The sequence below is a fragment of the Canis aureus genome, chromosome 1 (genome assembly GCF_053574225.1).
Source record: "Canis aureus isolate CA01 chromosome 1, VMU_Caureus_v.1.0, whole genome shotgun sequence".
Lineage (NCBI taxonomy): Eukaryota > Metazoa > Chordata > Mammalia > Carnivora > Canidae > Canis > Canis aureus.
This window is the reverse complement of record NC_135611.1, coordinates 57,667,107-57,692,014: the sequence shown is the minus strand read 5'-3', so window position 1 is coordinate 57,692,014 and position 24,908 is coordinate 57,667,107. Positions and strand designations below refer to the sequence as shown.

Here is a 24,908-nt window from a genome sequence, read left to right as displayed (position 1 = left end):
CTTAATGATCCCTAAGAACTCACTGAACTGAGCAAATGAGATAGAAGCATGGCACTATTGATTATACCGATTACCTGCTTTGGGAGTACTCTTGTTACTTCCCAGCCTTGCCAGACTCCTGATGACTTTGTGGCTGCCACTTCTCCAGGACATATCATGATTGGAGGTTTATTTGCCATTCATGAGAAAATGCTGCCCTCAGAAGACTATCCCAGACGACCAGAAATCCAGAAGTGTGTTGGGTGAGTAAAGTCTTAAAGAACACTTTTAGATTTCCAGAGTATATTATGAAACTAAGGCATGTAAACATTCACTTGTATTAACATCTAAGTTATTTTTATAAAACTTAAACTCATATATTTTTAAGTTGCATATAGTCTTGCAATCATTCCTGAAAAGAGAAATATATCAGCACTGTATGTATAATCAATCTCCAAGTGCAGAGGCAATGAATGATTTCCATTATTATATTTATTTGAATTTTGCCTAAAACAAACAAACAAACCTTGAAGTCACTTGAGGAAACCAGTTAAGAGGAACTATAGCCTGTCCACTACCAACATGCTTAACACATTTATATTTATATTATATATATTTATTACATATTAACATTAATGTGTATCAATTTATATTATATTATCTATTTATACTATTCATTATTCATGTTTCTATCATCCACAATATGCATATTGTCTTATTTATTTTATTTTTTTTAATTTTTATTTATTTATGATAGTCATAGAGAGAGAGAGGCAAATACATAGGCAGTGGGAGAAGCAGGCTCCATGCACCGGGACCCCGACGTGGGATTCGATCCCGGGTCTCCAGGATCGCGCCCTGGGCCAAAGGCAGGCGCCAAACCGCTGCGCCACCCAGGGATCCCCTGCATATTGTTTTAAATATTAATCTAGGGATCCCTGGGTGGCGCAGCGGTTTGACGCCTGCCTTTGGCCCAGGATGAGATCCTGGAGACCCGGGATCGAGTCCCATTTCAGGCTCCCGGCGTGGAGCCTGCTTCTCCCCTTTGCCTGTGTCTCTGCCTCTCCTCTGTGTGTCTTTCATGAATGAATAAATAAATAAAATCATAAATAAATAAATAAATAAATAAATAAATAATCAATCTAGGGGATCCCTGGGTGGCTCAGAGGTTTAGCGCCTGCCTTCGGCCCAGGGCGTGGTCCTGGAGTCCCGGGATTGAGTCCCACATCGGGCTCCTTGCATGGAGCCTGCTTCTCCCTTTGCCTGTGTGTCTGCCTCTCTCTCTCTCTCTCTCTCTCTCTCTCTCTCTGTCTCTCATGAATAAATAAATACAATCTTTAAAAATAAATAAATAAATAAATAAATAAATGTCAATCTATTATTTAGTGTTTTGTTTAAAATAGTCTACATTTAAAATTTCTCTCTACACTAGCATTTTGGTCAGTACTGCATTCATTTCATTCTTGAAATAATCTAATTCTTTCATAATAAAGTTAGACCTTACTTCAACTTAAATTGTTCCTTCTTCTTTTATGAACACTTTCCCCTGAAAGTTTGATGATAGAAAAGACACATGGCACAGTGTATAATTGAAGAGTAAAGCTAGGCAGAGGATGTTACAAATGGATTTTTTTGTTTTTTTTTTTAAGGAGAGCAAGATACTTGAATTGTAATTTCTGTCTGGGAACAAACTAATTTCATAGACTTAGGCACATCACTTAAACTCTTTGAGTTCCAGTTTCCAATTTTCTCTTTTGTAAAAGAAGGGCCCGGATCACTTCTAAGGACACAGGCAGCATCAGCTTCTGTTGCTATGGCAATGTGACTGCCATGCTTCCTTCCACTCTGAAATCCTGCTTTCTATCTTGATGTTTTTGTATGTAAATGTAACATTCTCTTTCCTCCCCCCTTTTTTTCTTTATCAAAAAGTGTTTACCAACTATCAGATAAAATGTGGTTGCATATCCCACTAAGATTCCTTCCTGGCATTCTCTCTAGAAGTTGAACACTTTAAGCTACTGTCTTCTTAAATATTGATTATCAGGAATACTAGCAAATGCCTCAGGATAATTCATTAAAAATTTCAGAGCATTAAATTGGTACCCAAAGAATGACTGCAGATTTGAGGCCCACAATTTTAAGCCAACAATTAAGGATGGAAAATACAAAAAAAAAAATCATTGATCTAATAAGCAAATTTTTTCTGAAAAAAAATCTCTGAATTGAACATCCTTTCACCTTATTGCCACTCCGGGACAGAAACAGTATTCACTCAGCATCAAACAACTATTTACTAAGTGCCTACATTAACTAAGCCCTATTCTAGACACTGGGATACTGAAGGAATACAGCAAAGAGGTTTAGACTCTCATGGAGCTAACATGTGGGGACCCTGAAGATATTATACATTTTAAATGTCATTTAATTCATTATTTTGGTTATAGTTCATTACTTAAACTTTTCTCTCCTCTTTGTTTCTTTCTTTAAATTAAAAACTTAATGCTGATTTGCCAAACTTCACTTTTAGATAGTCTCCAACACCCGGGATGGCTCAGGGTTTAGTGCCTGCCTTCCGCCCAGGGCGTGATCCTGGAAATAAAATCTTAAAAAAATAAAAAATAAAAAATAGTCTCCAATGACAAATATTATTCAAATACTTTAATTTATCGTAACTCAATGAACTAAAAGGAAACTTAAAAATATCAATACCCTGAACAATGATATTCTCCTCTATGATGGAGCATTATAGACTATTATTCAGCCATAAAAAAAGAATGAAATCTTGTCATTTACAACAACATGGATAAGTCTAGGGAGTATAATGCTAACCGAAATTAATCAGAGAAAGACAAATACCATATGGTTTCACCCATTTAAGATACAAAATGAACAAAAGAAAAATAAAGAAACAAACCAAAAAGCAGTCTCTTCACCGCAAAGAACAAACCGATGGCTAACAGAGGGAAGGTAGGTAGGGGGTTGGGGGAAATAGGCAAAGACGATTAAGAGTATACTTCTTATATTGAGACTGAGCAATATACAGAATTTTTGAATCTCTATATTGTACGCCAGAAACTAATATAACATCGCATGGTAGTTGTACTGGAATTTAAAACAATAATAATAATAATAATAATAATAATAATAATGTCCTCTATTCATTTAAAAAACATTTGAATGCTTACTAATCTTTACTATATATTAGGTACTGTTTGTAACTGCACATATGCAGTGGTAGGTGACAATAAACTTAATTGTAAATCAGTAATCAAGCAACTCAATGCCCTGAAGTAATCACAAATCAAGAGGTCAACTGGGAAAACCCACTTAAAGAGGAAATAGCTATGTTTCATAACTAAAATAGTACATTTCATCTAGAAGAAAACTATTGTGTTTATACATACAGTCTGTTTTATATGTAATTCTTAAGAGTCTTTTTCTTTTAAAGATTTTTTATTATTATTATTCATGAGAGACACACACAAAGAGAGAGAGAGAGAGAGAGAGAGAGGGGCAGAGACACAGGCAGAGGGAGAAGCAGGCTCCACACAGGGAGCCCAACGTGGGACTCGATCCCAGGTCTCCAGGATCATACCCTGGGCTGAAGGCGACACTAAACCGCTGAGCCACCCGGACTGTCCAGTTCTTAAGAGTCTTATTAATCTGGTTTCCAACCACAATAGTGTATAATTAAAAAAAAAAACACATAAAACACAGGCTAGTGAGTCTAAGGAATAGATACTTGGATAACAATAAAATGGTGACATCTAACTAGAAGAAGGACTAAAAATCAGACACATCTTCATACTGCAGAATACTAAACTGAGTATTCAAATGATCCCAAAATTAATTAAGAAAAAGTTAAATTCTGTTCCACAGACTCCATTTGAGACCCTGTATACCTTTTAGAAAGGTTTCCACCAAGAATTATTTTTAAATAAATAAAGTTTAGACCAGCTTTACTGGTCCAGAAATGGTCTATTGTAAGGCAGAAATGTGAATAAAATGAGTTACCATAATGTCTATAGAAGAGTTATGTTCTGATTTAAAAAAAATTGTTTCCCAACAGCTTTGAAATATCAATTTTTCTTCAAACTCTTGCCATGATTCATAGCATTGAGATGATCAACAATTCAACACTATTATCCGGAGTCAAACTGGGGTATGAAATCTATGACACCTGTACCGAAGTCACAGTGGCGATGGCAGCCACTCTGAGGTTTCTCTCTAAGAGCAACTGCTCCAGAGAAATTGTGGAGTTTAAGTGTGATTATTCCAGCTACATGCCAAGAGTTAAGGCTGTAATAGGTGCTGGCTACTCAGAAATAACAATGGCTGTCTCCAGGATGCTGAATTTACAGCTCATGCCACAGGTAGGTCTTGTCTTACCCTAGATGTTGGTTTTGAGCATATTCTTTATTATTAGAAGATTAGGGAGTTGCTTTTATTTTATTCTTTCTTTCTCTTCAGTCAAAGAGGGCATGGTGCCCTACTCTGGATAGTATAATGGACAGAGCACTAAGGGAATATAGTCGCCCCTCAATCTGTCATGTCAGATCCAGTTTCTGACGGTTTTCACTGGGATTCAGATAAGACAAATCTCTGAGGGCCTCAAATCCCTTGTTTCTGAAATAACATCAGTTGGGTGCTATGAAGAAAACCGAAGAGAGATCGGGAGATAAGAGGACATGCAGGTCGAATGGGAAGGGACAGCCAAGCAAAGACAGGGAGGAGAGGAGAGGACAGTATCTATGCTGAGAAAACAGTAAGTACAAAGTTGAAATGTCCAAAGAATAGCAAAAGGTCAATATAGCTAGGTCAGGTATATAGAAAGAAGTGCAATAAGCAGTGCATTTCCAGAGATAAGCAAGGGCTGGTCATTCAGTATCTTTTAAGCTGTGATACGATTTGCATTTTCTTCTGAGTATGATGGGAAGCATTGAGCAGAGACTATAGTACTACATGTCTCCTTGTAATGCAAGCCAATATATAATCAGGAAGTAAGCAAAAAGGCCTCTGAAAGACCAAAACCAACATAAAGAGCCTTTCACTGAGGTCCTGCACACTCTACTCAAGAGTCTAGCACGTCCCCTTGGTTTGCATTTTGAGTCTACTTACCTTCCCATCACATTACTCTGTGATTCACTAAGCCACTGTTTCTAGGCTCCAGGGAGATTAGAAGCCAAAAGTTAGAAAGGAGAAAGAGTTAATAGTCATGTTATCAAGAAATAGCCATTTGATAGAAGTGAACAGATGGAAAATATATATATAATAAATGTGCATAAGAATTTAAAATACATAACTTTCTGGAGTTAGAGTAAATAAGAGCATACACCCATGAAGAACTCTGAGAGTTCCATTATATAGCCTAGTGAGGTTGATAAAAAAAAAAAAGTTTATATCCAAAGTGACAAAAGAATTATCCCCCCAAATAACTCAGAGATAAAGCTTTGGCTCAAGTTTTCTAGAGTACATATAATGCTAGTTAGGTGATGAGTAAGAAAAGTAGACTATTTTTAACAATGATTATGTCATGTAAAAATGTAATTTCCATGATAGACAACACAAAAGGAAAGGGGACTCTCCACAGGGGACACTGATTTTACTGAAGCTCAGGTGTCAAATGTAGATGAGCACAGGGATGCTAGGTACAAAATGGAAATCTGCACAGCAATGTCAGGGAACTAAGGTTTAGTCAATGTCAACTATGGGCCAATATCCATCTGAATGTTCTCCTTGAATCTTCATGGGAATCCTATCATTTCATAGGTAAAGAAATATTAATTTTCCCAAATTTATTGAAGTCAAGATTCTGACTGTTTGTCTGACTCCAAAGCCTGTTGTCTTTCCACCATACCAGGTGGCTGCTGAAATAGTAAAAAAATATATATATGTGTGTGTATATATATATATACATATATATATAATATATATATTCCGAGTCAGAAACACATTGGAATTGCAGCTAATAATAATTCCCCCTAGAATAAAATCACCAGAGCTGTACATCAAGCCAAACTTTGCATACATGTTAGGTGGGTCTCCCAAAATGCTGATGCTTGTTTGAGTAGAGCAGGGGCCAGAAAACTATAGCATGTTGATCAAATGTGGCTCCCAAGCTATTAAGCTACCAAGTAAGAATGGTCTTTACTTGTTTTAAGGATTGTAACAAAAAATATAAAATACACACACACACACATACACACAATGGAGACTGTATGTGACCAAAAAAGCTTAAAATATTTTATCTCTCCCTTTACAGAAAAAAAAAAAGTGTGCTGACCCCCTAGACTAGATAATTATTTGGCTGGATAATTTATCCTACCTACAATAAAAATTACCAAAGTTGTCAATTAGACAAAATGTTGAACATGCTGGGTGTCCCAAAATGCATTTTGCTTATTCAACCAGCTGCATTTTTCCTGTATTGATGCATTTAAATAATATTCGCCTATTCGTGTTGGCATGAGATATAAGATAGGTATAATTGGATACAGAAATGTAGCTGGAAATATAAGGTAGAGCCTGAACTTTCAGAGAACTGTACTGAACACAATATGAAATGATTGTGGAGCAATGACTCTAAACAGTCACCGGGTACTGTCATGATTTAAGCTATTTATAAAGTAGAAGTTCATTGAAAGGGAAGAATGTAAAGGACCAGAGAATTTAGGAAAAGATTGTACAGAAGATCACAGAAAAGAGAGTGTGAACAGCCCCCCCAAAGTACATCAACACCATAACTAAGAGATTCTATCAATCTCCAGGTGAGTTATGAATCAACTGCAGAAATCCTAAGTGACAAAATTCGCTTTCCTTCATTTTTACGGACTGTGCCCAGTGACTTCTATCAAACTAAAGCAATGGCCCACCTGATTCAGAAATCTGGATGGAACTGGATTGGCATCATAGCCACAGATGATGACTACGGACGACTGGCCCTCAACACTTTTGCAGTTCAGACCGCAGCAAATAATGTGTGCATAGCTTTCAAGGAGGTTCTCCCAGCCTTCCTCTCAGATGATACCATTGAAATCAGGATCAATGAGACCCTTGAGAAAATCATCGCAGAAGCCCAGGTTAATGTCATTGTGGTATTTCTGAGGCAATTCCATGTTTTCAATCTCTTCACTAAAGCTATAGAAAGGAATATAAATAAGATCTGGATTGCCAGTGATAACTGGTCCATGGCCACCAAGATCACCACCATCCCTAATGTTAAAAGGATTGGCAAAGTTGTGGGGTTTACCTTTAGAAGAGGGAATATGTCTTCTTTCCACTCCTTTCTTCAAAACCTGCATATGTTTCCCAGAGATAATAACAAGCCCCTAAATGAATATGCCATGCTCTTGTCTGCCTGTGCACATGTCAAGGACAGTGATTTGAGTCAGTGCATTTCCAGCCGCTCTCGGGGGACTTTGGCCTACACGGCTAACAAGGATATAGAAAGGAACTTCTCCCTGAGAAATGATTTCCTGTGGGATTACACTGAACCAGGACCTGTTCACAGTATCCAGCTCGCAGTTCTTGCCCTTGGTTATGCCATTCGGGATCTCTGCCAAGCTCGAGACTGTCAGAACCCCAACGCCTTTCAACCATGGGAGGTACTAACTCACACATCCAAGAGAATTCCCCTACAGTCACTTCTTTCCTTGCTTTAATTTGCAAATATTTATATTAGCTACTCCTTATCATATTCTTTTTGTAAGTAGATACCTTCAGTGTTTGAATACCCTGCATTTCTATCACTAGCTCTTTGCTCTTGAGGATACTAGAGTTCTTATTTTGCCTTCACTACTACATTGACCCTCTAAATTGGTGTTTCTTTTTATTTTCCAAGAATATTCAGTTTATAGTATTATTTTCTGTGAGTTTATGGATTTGTATCCAATCTTACAGTTTTTCAGTGCTTCATATGAATTATCTCTTTTAGTGCTTTTGACACAAGACCATGAATGTTTAATGGCCCTTTTATTATTATTAAATATTATCTATAAGGAAACTAACATTAGAAAGTACAAGAAATAGGACTCTAGTCTGGGTCTTCTGCCTCCATGTCCTTAATTTTTCATGCTATCTCTGGTGGTTAATAGTTTTCAAAGCCTTCAGCTACAACTCTTAGGACAGTCTCCCTAGGACTCCAGTCTTCCTCAAATTAATGTTGGTTAGATGAATCATAATTTGTATGGTATCTCAGGTTGACATGAGCCACTAATTGTGGGTTAAAGAAGTCTTTTCCTTTCTTCATTTCTATTAGTTTGAAGAAACTCAAATTCAAGCTTAATGTGACCCCTTTTAGTGAAAATTTTCCACTACGTTTTTTATATGCCTTTAAACAAGACATTTACATGCAAATTGTTGCTTTATATGATGGTAAATTTTACTCATTAAAACTAGATTTCTCAATAGTGTGTATTCAAAGATAAGCTTGTCTGTCTTGATGCAGAATTATGTTCCAAAAATATAATTATTACAAATGTGTAAAGGAGAAGGCGGCAAAAGGAAATAAGACTCAATTCGTACCATATATGTGAGTATCCAGGACAGGCTATTTCTATTTTTGTCATTTTTACTTTAAACACTCACAAATACAAGCTCCAAGGTCTGAGGTCATCAGCTTATATTTGGGTGGATCATGTGATGGTCATAAGGTTTTTTAAATTGCTCATTTTAAAACTAGTTTTGATCTTGTAAATGCAAGGCAGAAAACCTTATGAAGAGTTAAGACTAGAGATTAGGATTTTTTTTATTAAAATTATCTTTTAAAAATCTGTACATATATGCCTAGCTATTTTAAGACATCTGTTAGAAAGCACACTCTTTGTAATATAAAATTGTAATGAGGGATTGGTAAAAACTATACATTAAGTGATCCACAACAATGAAACTACTACACAAAATTTTTGGAATAAGATGTTGAGAAGGAGTAATAGAGAAAAATTAGACAATCCTAGGGACAGGTAGGCTAAAGGTGAGAGACTTAAAGAGCTTCATAAGGAAAGAAAAATGCAAATCAAAAGAACTATTTATCCCTCAAAGATCTGGGAAAGTATTTTAAATCAGAAGTAAATCTCAAACATTCGGAGGAAAAGACTTGAGAAAGTATAATCTAAGCAGCGTCTTCTAAAATGTTTTACTTAAACAGTTAAGAGTCTGGGGTTGTTCTTTATTCCCCCTGGGAGCCTGGTTATCTAGAAACAAACAGAAACAGATTGGAAAGGAGGAATATGTGAGTGACTTGCTCCTTTGATCACAATGTGAGTGAACCACATCTGTGCCAGATTGAGTAGGACAAATAATGCAGACAATTGTCTTCTTATGAAGAAATCTCCATACACTTTAAATTTAAAAGATCAGCAACATTTAGGGTCACTAATCAAAGATACTTTCCTAAAGATTATTTTGACCCCTGGTAAAATTCATTTGTATTTGAATATTACTTTTTAAATAATTTTACATTCAAATAACTTTAAAGAAGTTTTTCCCAATATTTGGAGATATCGCTTACTTTGGCTTCCCATTTGGTGACATCTGTGAGCAGTCTTCAGGAATGGTACAATCAGAATTATCTTACTTCAACAGATTTTTAATGTTAGCCAGATGTGCATGAGGATACCACCTCCTTGTTGTGACCAGTGATATGGGGGGGGGGGGGCTTTGTTTTCCATTAGTCATGATGATATGTGCAAAGTAGTAAGTGATGCATATGGGATGACCCAATGTCTAATGGTCAAACTTCCAATTCATACATCTATTTAGCAGATACTTATCCGATGTCTCAGTGTTCCAGGCACTGAGTTGAGTGTTGGAAAAATTATGGGAAACAAGACAATTCTCATCCTAAAGGAGTCATCTGTCTACTGGTGTTTATATACAATCAAACAATTAAGGAGCTGATTACAATGAGGATTAATGCATTGCTCTGTTTCATAGAGACACAAAATGGCAGAGAAGCACATAACTGAGGCAACCAATCCAGTACTGGTTCAGAGAACATTCCCCAGAGGTCATGACATCTCTGGGGAATATGATGGGTGGGTAGGAGTTAGAAAAGAAATACTTTGAGGGATCCCTGGGTGGCGCAGCAGTTTAGCGCCTGCCTTTGGCCCAGGGTGCGATCCTGGAGACCCGGGATCGAGTCCCACGTTGGGGTCCTGGTGCATGGAGCCTGCTTCTCCCTCAGCCTGTGTCTCTGCCTCTCTCTCTCTCTGTGTGACTATCATAAATAAATAAGTAAATAAAAATTTTTTAAAAAAGAAATACTTTGAGAAGGGAGAGAAAACATGGCATCTTCATGGATAAGAAAATAGTGCCACAGATTTCAGTGTTTTATGGCAACTACGGGTAAATGAAAGTAAAGAGATTAGTGAAGGAGCCATCATGAGGGCTCAATCAATCAGAGCATCTCAAATTTTGATGTGCAGTTGAATTATCTGGGAATCTTATTATCATGTATATGCTAATTCAGTCACGGGTGAGGGGGGATACCTGAAAGTCTGCCCTTCTAACAATCTCTCAGGTGATGCTGATACTGCTGGTATAGGGACATCCTTTCAATAGAAAGTCTGCAAACTATGTTTATAGGTTTGGACTTGATAGAGCAAAGGGGAACCAGTTAAAGATATTTTTACACAGGAAAGTGTCGTGATCCTCTTTCCACGTGATTCCTCTTTCCAATGCAGAAATAGCATTTCATTTCCACTGTGATGTGCACTGGTTAGAGGGACACAAGCCTAGAGGTAGAAGGACCAATTAGGTAATCCAGGCATAAAATAATGATGGCTTATACTACAGGTACAAGTACTACAAGTATTCTGTGTGACAGTGAGGATGGAGATGCACATATGTGGATTTTAAAGAAGAAGAATGAAGAGCATCTGGAGATAGATTGGGTGTAAAGGACAACAGACAAAGAAAAGCAAAGATGTTGCAAGTGAGTCCACATTTGGACAATTGGTACCATTTGTTGGGGTAGAAACAGAGATAAATAGAGGTCTGGTGGGGAGAAGAGGCATTCAGTATTGGAAATGTTGAATTCGAAGAGCTTCAGAGACATTCAAATGTAGTAATGGCAGTTACATATTGGTCCAGAAGTCAGAAGAGACACATGCTGAGGAGATAGTGATTTTGAAGTGATAAGCAGAATAGTAACTAATAATTTTTTAAAAGATTTTATTCATTTATTCCTTTGAGAGAGAGAGAGATAGTGAGCAAGAGAGAACATGAGCAAGAGGGAGGGACAGAAGGAGAGAGAGAGAACAGATTCTGCTGAGCAGAGAGCCCTACTCAGGGCTCAATCCCAGGGCCCTGGGATCATGACCTGAGCCGAAGGCAGACGTTGAACCTACTGAGCCACCTAGGCACCACAATAACTAATTTTGAAAGGCTACTATAGTAGGCATTGACTTCTAACCTCTATAATATTCTGGTAGGTCCACATGTGCATGCTCCTTACACTCTATCCTAAAGTAGTGGCAAGAGGAAAATGTTACTAGTGACCAAGATTTGCAGCTGTTTAGACATGGAGGGGACCCCCACAATACGCGTCCAGCCCACAGTCACCCACAGTTAGTGATGAAACTGTTCCAGCCTTAGTCCAGGATGCTTTCCACCACAGCATGGAAAACTTCATGGAAGAAAAAGGACATGGGTTGGGCACCAGAGATGCAAGGCCGCATCCTCTGTGACTCGAATTTCCTCACCAGCACAGCTTACTTAGGGAAATGTCCTGGACATCAGGGTAGACAGGGAAAAGGAAAACAACATTAACCACAACAGCTTGAGTGGTGTGGCCTCCTGGCCTTGCGTTCTCAAAAACAGTTCCCTGCCCTACAAAGGGAGAATTCTGTAACATGGAAATGCAAATCCCACTGTTTACGATTTGTAGCGTCAATTTACAGTGACTTTCAGAGTCTCCATGAAAAAAAATTGGCAGAAAAAGCCTTTAATAGCCTCATAATCAGAGCACCAATGTTTGAAACTCACCTTAACCTGGAGTAAATGCTCTATCTTACTTACCAGGTCATGAATGCACTGTTTTGTTTGCCTGCACCCCCTCTGCTGTGATGACAAGCATACAGTTAGGCTAGTTTATGTGCATCATACAATGTTATCACTATTTACAGAACATGTATGTGTCAAAGCTTTACCCTTGAAAGCCTCATTAAATACAGGGAAAAAAACAGACGGAAATTATAGTCCAAACACAAGAGTAGGAAAGGAAATGCTCCCTAAAGAGCTGAGTTTTCTGGGGTTCGTGAGTGTGAATTGCTAAAGAAAAATCAATACACAGGTAGAGGTGGAAACATAGGTCCTTACTTCCTTTTTTAAATTTTCGTTCCCTTCACAGTTTTTCTTCCAGGCAAGTGCTGGAAAAAGCTTTTGCTGGTTAATTCCACCCTGTTAGATCTGATGTCCTGCTTCTTTAAAGTAATACTAATCCATTTACGTTCATTAAAAGAACTAAGAAATCTGTGGGGACATATAATAAAATCAATAGACATTGCTTAGAGATTTTACTAAAGTGACATTTGATCACTGATCTGTCATAACTAATATATTTACCCTAAAATATAAATTGATTTTCTTACATTCTATTTTAAAAAATGGAAGAAAAGAAACATTCATAAAAGATTAACTGCAAAGGAATAAAATAAGAAGAGCTCTATTCAAATAGAATAATTTCTGCTTCATTCCACAGATTTTGCATACTGCAGAAGCCTCATAATCTCATGGACTTAGAAGAGTAGACCGAGTGTGTTCAGAGAGGGTATTTACTTAGCTGTGATTATATATCCGGTTAATGGTGGAGCCGGGGTCCCTTCCTCCCAATCTATGATTCTTCCTCCAAAGCACAAACTCAACACAGCTGCCTTCTGTGTCAGTAAAACATTCCCTGTCCTAATTGCATTGCATACAAGTTCTTACTGTACAAATTGGGTAACAAGACCAGTAATTTTTCACTGCATTTCTTTCCTCTCAAACTAAAAAAAAAATCATTTTATGAATTACATTGGAAATAGAATTTAGAGGTCACTTTACCATACAATCACTGAAACAGATGTGAAAATGACTGGAGATAATAAGAGCCATACTTCCCCCCAAATTAGTAACAAGGTACGGATGTAGGGGGCAGGTGCTGGCAGTACCTTCCACCCACCAGCTAACCTTGTCTGGTGGGGAGACACCCCGAGAACAGGGTGCTGTTGCCAGGGACTGTTTCCCACATTTGTACCTCTGTCCCTTTAGCCCTCATTTTGCAGATGGGGAGCATAATAACCTCTGGCTTGGATTACCCACTCCGGGCTTGGCCAAGGATCCAACTGTGACTAGAAGGAAAAAAGGAATGTTGCTGCCTTCTATAGCTCCAGATGACACACTGATGACTGCTTTTGAGTCAGAAGGAAAAAATAAGAAGCTATTGAATTAATATAATGTTAGATGCAATGGAAAGAACTGAATGCCAAAATGTGTGGGTCCGGATAAGGCCCTTCACCCCTTGGCTGGTGACGTTCATCTAACAAAAGAAAATGATCCCTGCTCAGCTTGTTTCACTGAGTTGTTGTGGCATAGAAGGATAGCACACTTCTGAGTATTAGCAAGTAATATATGAATGTCAGGTGGCATCATTAATTGATAGACTCAAAGTATTTTTATTTATTTGCACAATACCTCTATTAGCTAATTAACTGTGTTAACAGATATTTATCTCTTACTAATCTTAATCTGTGCCCAACGCTGGGCTAAACTCTTTATATGCTTAGTTACATCTAATCCTTATAATAATCCTATAATGAAGGTTCCATTTATTTCATTTTACAGATGGGGAAGCTGAGGCCTAGGAAGCAATTGGGTCAATACCACATCACTAATGAGATACAGAACCAAGATTAGAGCCCAGGCAACTGCCCCTAGAGGACTCATCCTGAAATTCTACATCATGGAAAAAGAAGATGCCCAGATTTCAATTTTATAAGCGAGAGAAGCTGCCCTCTGCAAATATTAACTTGATTTCTCAAGTTTACAGAGCAAGACTTTGGCAGAAATCAGACTAGAATTCTTAAATTGTTGCCAGATAGTTACGAACTTTCTCAACTAATTACCACACTCGCTGATCCAGAATGTCCAGAATGTCCTTTTCTTTTTTTTTTTTTTTACCTTTTAAGTGATATTCTATGTAAGGCAGTGTTATACTTGGGATAATAGATACATATTTCCATTAGTTTTTATTTCCATTTTTATATTTTATAGTTACTTGATGTATTAAAAAATGTGACATTCACTGATGAAGGGAATTCATTTCATTTTGATGCCCATGGGGATATGAATACTGGATATGATGTTGTGCTCTGGAAGGAGATTGGCGGCCACATGACTATCACCAAGATGGCACAATATGATCTGAGGAATGATGTCTTCATCATCACAGACCAAGAAACAAAAAATGAGTTCAGAAATCTTAAGGTAATTTTGTGGTAGGCCTGCTTTATAGCATTCAAATCAAATTAGTACCTCAGTTGCAAAAGTCCTTGATCCCACCAGAACCTCCCATAACCTCACTTCCTGTTTACTGTTCCCAATTTCCCTCCTTAAATTCTATGATCAACTTATATATCACTCCTTGTTCATGCTGTATTCATCATACACATTCGACCAAAGCATGATCCTGATTAAATTCAACTCTCTACCTAATCAATAGAGCCCTCATGTAGCTGAACTTGGCAAAACAAAAACAAAAACACCTTGTTGACAGTTTTCACTTCAAATTCATGATCTCTCACCTCCAATGGCCCTTAATGCTGTTGGACAATCAGACTATTATCCTACTCCATTAATTCACCCACCTTCCTGGATACCTATTCCATAATTTTTCTTCTCTCCTCCGACTCCCACACATCTTTCCCATCTTCACATTCCATTGACCTTGCTTCTTATGTCACTAACAAAACTGAAAACATCAGAAGAGAACTGCTTCTTTTCCATCTTTCCTAAAATGTCGCCATGTCAGGGCAGTCTCCCCCAGTCACTTTATTTACAATTGCAATGCCAACCTAATACTTCTTATATATCCTTCTCTTTTTATTTCTCTTCTTAACACTTATCACCATCTAGCATTCTGTACCCTTTGCTTATTCTTAACTTGCTTATTGTCAGCCTTGTGAGCTAGAATGAAGGTCTATGCGAGCATGGATTTTTGTGTTTTGTCCCCTGCTGTGGCCCCAATAATTACAACAGTGCATGACATATAATAGACACTCAAAAAGTGTGCTGAATGAAAGAATCAAAGCTTCAAGTCACTACTTTTATTCTAATTTTCCCTGTCAAAGTTTCAGTAAGGCAAGATACTTTTTCCTTGAAAGATAGAAATGTAGCCATCTTTCTGTGTTCTCAAACTTTCTTTATCATTTTCATTATCACCTCCACTCTCACAACAATATTGTGAACCCAGAACTCTGCTAAACACCATAACTCAACTCAATCCTTACTTTACATAGTTTACTATGTGGTGACTCATTTTTTGTACTGAATACAGAGGGGATTCTCTACTAAAATTCCTGCAAGAACCACTGTTTTTAATCCTTACCAAGACTATCTTCAGACTTTGTAGGGGAGACAGTGAGAGGGAGGTGATAGGATGATAAGTAAGTGAGAGGGGTTTTTGGTGACTAAGTGGAAAGGGCTGATCACCATAAAAAAGATGGACATGTCTTCTTTTCTGATGGCAAAACCCATAAATATTTCAAGGAGGTAGTAGGAGACCAATTAAGTCAGATTTCAGGAACCGCTTGTCAATATGTAGGCTAGTTGGGGTATCAGCATTTCTGGTAAATCATCAAAATCCATAGTATAAAACCTCAGATAATCCTATATCTTTTGATATTCCAAAGTTATTAATACCAGACTTTAGAATGTCTTTGCTGTCTCTTATGTGAAGAGGAGAGGTTTCCCTTTTATCACCTAATGACGTCCTGCCTGCTGAAAACCCAGATGAGGAATAACTGTGTTGAGAGGAAGAAAGCCACTGCTTGTGGACACAGGGCTACCAAATCTCAGCTACTTCTCTCTCTCAGCCAGATATTTTCATCTCCCAGAGTAAAGGCCAGTTAGCTTAGTCCTTGGATTGTGTTCCTGGCTCAGGAATGGCTATTAAGATAATCTGAAGAAACCCTATGATAACAGATATAGTTTGCAAGATATGCCATGAGAAAGGGACTATGAATGGAAAAAAAGCACAACTGAAGTGCAAAGAATTATTATGTAAATTGAAAAAAGCCTTCATAAAAATAGGATGCTATATATGATTCACACTGCGGTGTGCACAATTATAACCTAAATTCTCAGGATTATTAAAATTCTATTTATATAGCTAAGGTTGCCTTTTTCACTAATACTTTAATGGTTTTAAATTCAAAATCTCCACTGTTTTTTAAAAAATATTTATTTATTTATTTATTTATTTATTTATTTATTTATTTATTTAGTGTGAGAGTGGAAGGAGGGGCAGAGGGAGAGACAATATCTCAAGCAGGCTCCCTGCCGAGTGAGGAGCCAGACTCCAGGCTTGATCTCATGACCCTGAGATCATGACCTGGGCCGAAATCATTCGTCAGATGTTCAACAAACTGAGCCATCCGGGTGCCCCTCCACTGTTTTGTTTTTGAAGGTCAGACTGGCCAGAGTCCTTGGACAGCATGATTACTAACCTTCTTCTGAAGAATACAAAAGCCCATTAAGTTTCTATTTTCCAATATAGTTAAAGTCTTTATATAACACAAGATTGTACATTTCCAAGCCATTGTCCCCTCTTTTAGTGTCATCACTATACATTTGTCCCTCTGCTAGGGACTTTCTGAAAGAGCTCATTTCCCTTATTTGCTTACAGAAGCTATTAATGGGACAAAAACTCCTTCTTCCTAAGGCAGTATCACTATCTGAAATAGTTTCTGTTTTTTAAACTTGTTCGCATTCCTCCAGATGACAAAACAATTCTATGGTGCTATTTTTTTTTAAAGAGACCAATGTTTACTATTTAGTAAATATATCTTTACATTAAGTCAAAGTTACTTAGGATAAATCTTTTTTTTTTTAAATCTATTTGAGATTTCTTTCACTTGGCAGCAAATTCGATCTAAATGCTCCAAGGAATGCAGTCCTGGGCAAATGAAAAAAACTACAAGAAGTCAACATATCTGCTGCTATGAATGTGTGGACTGTCCTGAAAATCACTACAGTAACCAGACAGGTAACTATAGTCACCACAGCACATACTGTGATAGACCTGAACCATTTCTCTTAGGCTGATTTTTTTTTTTACAAGAATCCTATTTTGTTTTGTTTAGTTTTGTTTTTCACTTAAGGATTTCATGCACCTGCTAAAATAAATTCCAGTGAAATTTCATTTTACATTGGAATTTGCTCTTTTATATCAGCAGATGCATAACTAATACATAATAGAGATATAAAAGTAACTTCACTTCCAAGGAGAGATGTCACCCCCTCAGCTGGACTTCCTCTCTCGCATCTCTCAAAACAATGTGAATTCTATCCATTTTTGTCCATCTGTCCCCCACAGAGACATGCCTGCCTTGTAACTGGGGCATAGTACGTATGAATAAATAAATGCTGAGTTAGCTAAACAGAGCATGATAGAGACCCAGAGGTGTGCATACCCTGGAGATCTCATTATTCCTACCAAGAGGCAACGGTAAAGCCTAAAAAGAATCATCTGTGAGAGGAAGGGGTGAACTATTGACATAGATGAAATGCTAACTGCTTGTTTGACAAATCTGTCTTTAACAGTTCATGATATCTAAGCAAAATACACAAATTAGAGAACAAGAAGGAGCCCAGCAGCCTTCAGGGTCTTAAAAGGAGCTATCAGCGCTTTCTTTGGAGTTAAGCTTACTTTAAAGCCTCTTGTTCCCTCCCTGGCTTATTGTTCATTATAGATGCATCCCCATTCATCTCTAACTGCTGAGAACTCCAGAGCTGGACCAGTTCTCAAATGCTTACTCTTTTTTCTCATTGGCTCCAAGGGGAATAAATGACAATGTTAACATTCCAACACTCACGTTCTATCACTATCTCACAAAAATGCTACTTGTTCCAACCCAAGAGATGGGCTCTGCTGTGTGAATAATTAGATAACAGGCAGGGAGGGGATTTTCCAGGTAATACGATGTCTAGCAACTGTCTGCCAAGTGGATAATAGAGTATGTAGCGTCTGTTTCCCATAAAGACGTGCACGAGTTTTCAAAATACAATTGGGGTTGCCCTTTGATAACCCGGGAAAGAACAAGTGTAGATGACCGCTTTTCCCCTGGAGGAAACACAAGGATTTAGGATGATCTGAAAGGACAGCATCTCTTGTTGTTCCCTATGTCTCCAGCACACAGCCCAGGTACATCGAAAAGGCCATGAAACATTCGCCAAACAGGTGAAGAAGGTGGCACACACTTGCAGCAACAGTTAGGGGACCACAGAGAAGAATGGGTATTTATAGGGACACAGGTTTTGGAAAGAGGAAGAGGCTGGAGAGGTAATGAAGAAGTTTATACACAGAAACACAACCTGTCTTTGAGATTAACAAAGAAGAGAACGCGGGCCCCCTTATAAAACAGAATGGGCACTGTGGAGGGTTCTCAGATGGATGCCCGGGGAGGGGCTTTTGGTAGTAGGCGAGACCCCAACTTTAGGGGGGTAAGAATGGAGAGCAGAGGCAATCACACTCCCAGAGACTCCACTCTAATATCAGCTCATCATGAATCAGCTGAAATCACTTCCCAGCTTGTCACTGCCTGTGTGAGAAGCTCAATTTTATGACCTCCTAGAAAAAAAATAAATAAATAACTAATTCTTCATTTACTGTCATTGGTTACAATCTTGTGTTATCTCACTTTTAGAGAGCTTTTAGAGCAACTTGGCTATATTTTCTCTGCTCTTAAAGAACTGCTGTCGTATTTATTTATTTATTAGTGTAGTTTTCACTACATTGAGCGTCTAAGATGTGTAATGCTCCGTGCAAAGCATTTTATATTTATTGGCGTGAATGCAGCACCCCAGTGAGGCAGGGTCTTTATGAATTTTTTTAAGATTTGGATCAGAAAGTTCAAATTACTTATTCAAGATTATGAGAATCGTAAGTAATAGAGGAAGGAACTTGAGATGCATTTTGACTCCAAAGCCCTTCTTCTTAACAGAGTCCCTGAACTGCCACCTATAATAGCAAATTCATAAGAGGCTAGTGTCTATCTTGAGTATTGATTTCCTAAAGACTCACAGCCCAGCTATCTTGAGTATTGATTTCCTAAAGACTTGCAGCCCAGCTGGTCTTTTTTCCTTTCTCTTCCCCTTTTTCTTCCCTCACCTTCACACTTTCTCTCTTGCCTTCTTTTGGATTCTGTGTGAATGAATAACCAATGTGAAAATTAACTCTAGCTTAAATGTTTGCAATGTAACTGAATCTCCTCTGTCTTTTAGATATGGATCACTGCCTCTTATGCAACAATGAAACTCACTGGGCCCCTGTCAGGAGCACAAGGTGCTTTGAAAAGGAAGTGGAATATCTCAACTGGAATGATTCCTTGGCTATACTGCTCCTGGCCCTCTCCCTACTAGGAATCATCCTTGTTCTGGCCATTGGCATAATATTTACAAGAAACCTGAACACACCCATTGTAAAATCATCTGGGGGATTGCTGGTCTGCTACGTGATCCTTCTCTGTCATGTCCTCAACTTCGCCAGCACAGGCTTCTTCATTGGAGAACCACAAGACTTCACATGTAAAACCAGGCAGACTGTATTTGGTGTGAGCTTCACTCTCTGCATCTCCTGCATTTTGATGAAGTCCCTGAAAATTCTGCTAGCCTTCAGCTTCGATCCCAAGTTGCAGAACTTCTTGAAGTGCCTCTATAAACCGATCCCCATCATCTTCACTTGCACAGGTATCCAGGTTGTCATTTGCACAATCTGGCTAATCTTTGCAGCACCTGCTGTGGAAGAGAATGTCTCCTTGCCCAGAGTCATTATCCTGGAATGTGAGGAGGGATCCGTCCTTGCATTTGGCACCATGCTGGGTTATATTGCCATCCTGGCCTTCATTTGCTTCATATTTGCATTCAAAGGCAGGAAATTACCTGAGCATTACAACGAAGCCAAATTCATAACATTTGGCATGCTCATTTATTTCATAGCTTGGATCACATTCATCCCCATCTATGCTACCACATTTGGTAAATATTTGCCAGCTGTGGAGATTATTGTTATTTTAATTTCTAACTATGGGATCCTGTGTTGCACATTCTTCCCCAAATGCTATATTATTATTTGTAAGCAAGAGGCTAACACAAAATCTGCCTTTCTCAAGATGATTTACAGTTACTCTTCCCACACTGCAAGCAGCCTTGCCATTAGTCATGTTTCACTGGACTCCACTAACAGCAGTATCACAACAACCAATCCCAGCTCTAGTGGCAAGTCTGCAGCCTGGCAGGAAAGCAAGGATCTTCAGGCACAAGCATTTGCACACATATGCAGAGAAAATGCGATAAGTGTACCTAAAATTTTGCCTCGAAAAAGAATTTCAAGTATATGAAGGAGTCCTGAAGAGATGGCATGTTCGAGAATAAAATGTTTCTAGGATCTTTGTATTTAAAATGTACATTTATTTTCCAGTGAATATATAGTTTGTTTTTCTTCACTGCCACCATGTTCACCAATGCTCCCTCTGTCTAACCACCTGTTTAACAGAGAAAATAGAGCCCTCAACCTGAAACTGCCTTGGTTCCTCCTTCTGCGTCCATCTTTACCTCCTTCCTGTTAGCCATGTTTTTATTCAATATTAGCCCATGTTACATCATCCTTGTAATATCCTCTGTCTCCTCTTCTCAAACTTCTTCATATGGGTTCTCCTTCTCTTCCAAAGCATCTTTACCTTTCTGCCTTCATTGCTCAGTTTAGTTGAACAAGCATTTTAGCAGTTACCATGTGCCAGGTCGTATGCTAAATACAAAGGTACAAGAAGGATCAAGGCATCATTTCTGACCTCTAGGAGTTCAATATCCAGGAGAGAGGGTCACATATCAACATTTTCACTTCAGTGTGGAGAATTCTGATTGTCATGTGCATAGTGCACTGTAACAGTATAGTGAAGCAGCACTTAGTCACCCTGGGAGATGATAAGAGAGCTTCAAAGAAAGCTAAATATGACACTTAGGTAAAGTCTCGAAAGATGAATAAGAGTTAGCTAATCAAAGAAAGTACAGAAAACTGTTCCAGATAAAGGGGGAAAGCAAGGAGCAGCAGAAGAAAGGGTCAAGAAGGTACACTCGGGGGAGTACAGCCATTTGGTATTACTAGAGAGGAGTCCTGTTTTGTATGTAGGGGCTAGATCATGAAGGAATACCACAGACTGGAGTTTTTTCATAGGAAGCTTAGATCTTTATCTTGTGAGGTGAAGGTCATCAAGATGACAGGTTCAAAGTCTCATTTTAGGAAGATCACTCTGAAACAGGATAGAGGATGGAGTCTAATTGGGAGAGGATTCGGATCTACACGAGGGAAAAGAGAAAAGAATATGAATAGGTATCTAAGCTATATAGGAAGTGGTACTTTACTTCATGTGGTTGGTGAAGGGTGAGGTATGACCTTCTTATCTGGTTTATTGGAGGAGATATGCAATATGGGAAGAAGACTGGTTTAGAGTAGGAGATGGAATATTGAATTTGAGGTGCCTGGAGTAATTTCAAGATGTATCAAGCAATCGTATGGATATAAGACTCTGAGCCCAGGGGACCAGGTCAGAGCTGCTAATAAGGATTTGAATGCCATGTTCACACTGCTGCCCATCCTTATAAAACAGATAAACATACAAAATAACATTGTCTCCAGTCTTGACAACCTCTTTAACTACAACTCTCTTTCTTCCTCTTCTCCACAACTGAATGTTTGAAGGAATAGTGTCATTATTGACTTGGACCCACTGAGCCCACTGAAATCTGGCTTCTAGTTGTACCACTCTGCCAAAGTAGTTCAAAGAACAGCTGTCTGTGGCTTTTTATCTATCAGATTCAATGGTGATTCTTAAGCCTTCATCTCCCTTGAATCTGATGGGCATTTGTGGTGTAATTCCTCCTCCCTGAAATTCTCCTTCTTCATTCCCTACATGATACTCTAAAGCTTCCAATTATTCAAAACTCTTCAATCTGATGCAAAGACTCTTTTGGTTCTATTCTGGCATCCTGAGCATATGTCTTCGTCCATTTGACTCTCAAATATGGGTAATCCCCAGAGTGCCATCCTCAATCTAAATCCCTTTTCTCTCTATCCACTTTCTTGCTACAATACCATCCATCTCCATACCTTAACTTTGGCCCAGATAACTCCCCCAAACCATGTCTCTGGTCACTCTAATCAACTCACATTCTTGTCCCTTGTACTTTGACTTGTCGAAGTCAACATGTTTAACATTTGATCCATTACTTCCTTTTCCTGGCCCCTCCTCCTGTTTTCCATTTCTCAGCATATTATACCACCTTTGGATTCATCAGAACCCTGCAGATCATCTTATTCATCTCTGACCCCACCTTTTGCTTCACCTTTCTATACCTTTAATTCATCACCTGTCTTTTGTTTTCTAACTTTTGAATTTTCTCAAAACCTTGCCAAGACCTCTATCCCTGTCATCACTTCCTTAACCTAGGCCTTCATAATCTCTTTCGTAGATATTTACAACAGCTTCCTACTTTGACTCTGATCTCTCATTTTATTTCAAACACAGAGTTCTTACAAGCCTTCCATTCATTTCTACCTCATGTATTCCTAGAGTAAAAACCTCTTCATGTTACTCAGTTGTCCTAAAACCTCTAATAAGTCAAAATTTCTTATCTTGATGCCCAGACTCTCCATGCCCAGGAACAATGGCTGCCCCTTCCTAGCTGGTATGTTACCCTTGAAAAATGGTCACCTGCTGGTGATCGTCTGTACCCATACCATGCTACTCCATGCCTCAGAGTCTGCCTCTCCTCTTGGCCTTGATGTCCTTTCCACCTCTGTCCTCCTAGAACATTCTAGCTAATCCACCAGACACAATCAAGTGTTTTCCCTTCTACCAGGACTTTCTTTCTGCCACTGTCACAGCACCTATTACACTTCATTGCATTCACATGTTTTTAGTTTAATTTATTCCACTAACATTTATAAGTGCCTACTATGTGCCAGGTATAATTCTATGCACAGGGCATATACAATGATAAAGGACAGACAAGTTCTCTCCTCTCAAGGAGTTTATATTTAGTGTTTTCATCATTATGCAGTGAGCAATCAGTTCTCCTTTGGATCAACGTTCTTGGCTGCCCTTTCCTCTCTACTACCACTGCTATCATCACCCCAGTTTAGGCTGTCATGACTCCACATCTCTGTTGTTGAAACAGTCCAAACTAGTTACTACCCTAGAATTCCCCTTCTAATGCACACAATACATCACCACAGATTGATCTTACTCAGGGTAGTTTCAATACTATCATTCTCGTATTCAGAAAAAATTTAATAAATTCCTATCACTTTCAGAATTAAGTTAAATTCCCCTATCTTGCTAAGCAAATCTTCCACAGTCTTAGCCTGACATGGATTGAATGTTAAACAACAACAATAAAAACAAACAAACCCAAGATATTGATCCTAGCTTATTGCTTAACCCAAATGTATTCACCTATAATATGGTGATAACATCTCATAAAATTGTTAAGGGTGAAATACCTTGATGTACATGAAAGTGTTAAGAAATGAGTATTCTGTTTGTTATTTTACTGACTCATTGCTCTGTTGATATGAAAACAGCTTCTCATATTGACATGAGAGCAAAGCTGTAGGAGAGCTTCCAGATTCTTGAGTGTGATCACACAAAACAGAAATCCCAGTACTGTTGTGCCAATAAAACAATGAAAGGAATATTGTTTCATAAGAGTTATGACTTTTACTACAGTTACATAGCTTTCAACAATTATTCCAGAATTTTAAAAATGCTATTTAACATAAGAAATGAAGTTCTGAATTCCTTGATGCCAAAACTACATCTTTGCCATCATGTAAAACAAACAAACAAATAACAAGGGAAAGACCATTGTACTTTTCACTTTTCTGTTAACTTTTGGGGCTCTTAAATTCAACTGAGTATAAGTTAAATAATTGCTTACTCTTTTAAATAATTTCTTGCTACCTTTGGAATAAAGTGGGATTTTTTTCTGTCATAAAGCCAATATCTAAACACTATTTTAAAATAAGGAAATAAAAATAAGTAAACAGAACACACAAAAAAAGAATCTGTAATTCTATGACAAACCAACAATCCACCATTACATAAGTAGTCAACGTTTTACAGGTTGTTTTAGCAAAGTTCAAATCATTACTCAAACAGAAACATTCCCACTGGTCAAAACAAACTGATCTGGGGGTGGGAGAGCATTTAGAATCCAGTGACAGACTGGTTCATCTAGTTATCATCTTACACTGATCACAGAGATACACACAGTAAAATACTTTATTGCTAAAATGCAAAGGTAAGGGAAAAAAACACCTCACACCATAGCCTTAATTGGCAGGCTGAAATCAGAAGGTGGTCATCCCAGGCTGTGAGGATCTCAAGAGCACGGTCCAAGCATAATTGTTATGGGTGCATTTGTACAAAGTGAACCCCAAAATTAGTATTCAGCAAGTGTTGAATGAGTAATGTTGTCCACAAATATTCTTAACGTCTTGATCAGCACAATAACTCACAGGGTTTTTTTCCAAAATTTACCTCTCATATTAGAGTCTCCATAGCTCTTGAGCTGTCTGTAAGCCAAATCTTCAGATAGGCCCTTACTGTCATTATTAGCAACATAAGACTTCCAGACAGTTCAAGTAGAAAATAGTTAACTGCAGAACCCTCAAA

General features: G+C 38.2%; 1 protein-coding gene across 1 annotated transcript; it reads left to right on the top strand.

The window, feature by feature from the left end:
* GPRC6A (G protein-coupled receptor class C group 6 member A) lies at window positions 1–24,175 on the top strand. The gene is made up of 6 exons (XM_077900707.1): window positions 1–242; window positions 4,049–4,352; window positions 6,747–7,583; window positions 14,230–14,442; window positions 17,098–17,221; window positions 19,459–24,175. The coding sequence occupies exons 1-6, from the start codon at window positions 49–51 to the stop codon at window positions 20,571–20,573; spliced, it is 2,787 nt and encodes a 928-aa protein (XP_077756833.1). The 5' UTR covers window positions 1–48; the 3' UTR covers window positions 20,574–24,175.
* The last annotated feature ends 733 nt before the right edge of the window (window positions 24,176–24,908 follow it).

Excerpts from the sequence above, each read along its gene's own strand:
- GPRC6A (XM_077900707.1), top strand. The coding sequence starts at position 49 with ATGGCACTATTGATTATACCGATTACCTGCTTTGGGAGTACTCTTGTT. Across the intron at positions 243-4,048 it reads GAAATCCAGAAGTGTGTTGG|CTTTGAAATATCAATTTTTC; the intron begins GTGAGTAAAGTC and ends GTTTCCCAACAG. Across the intron at positions 7,584-14,229 it reads ACGCCTTTCAACCATGGGAG|TTACTTGATGTATTAAAAAA; the intron begins GTACTAACTCAC and ends TATATTTTATAG.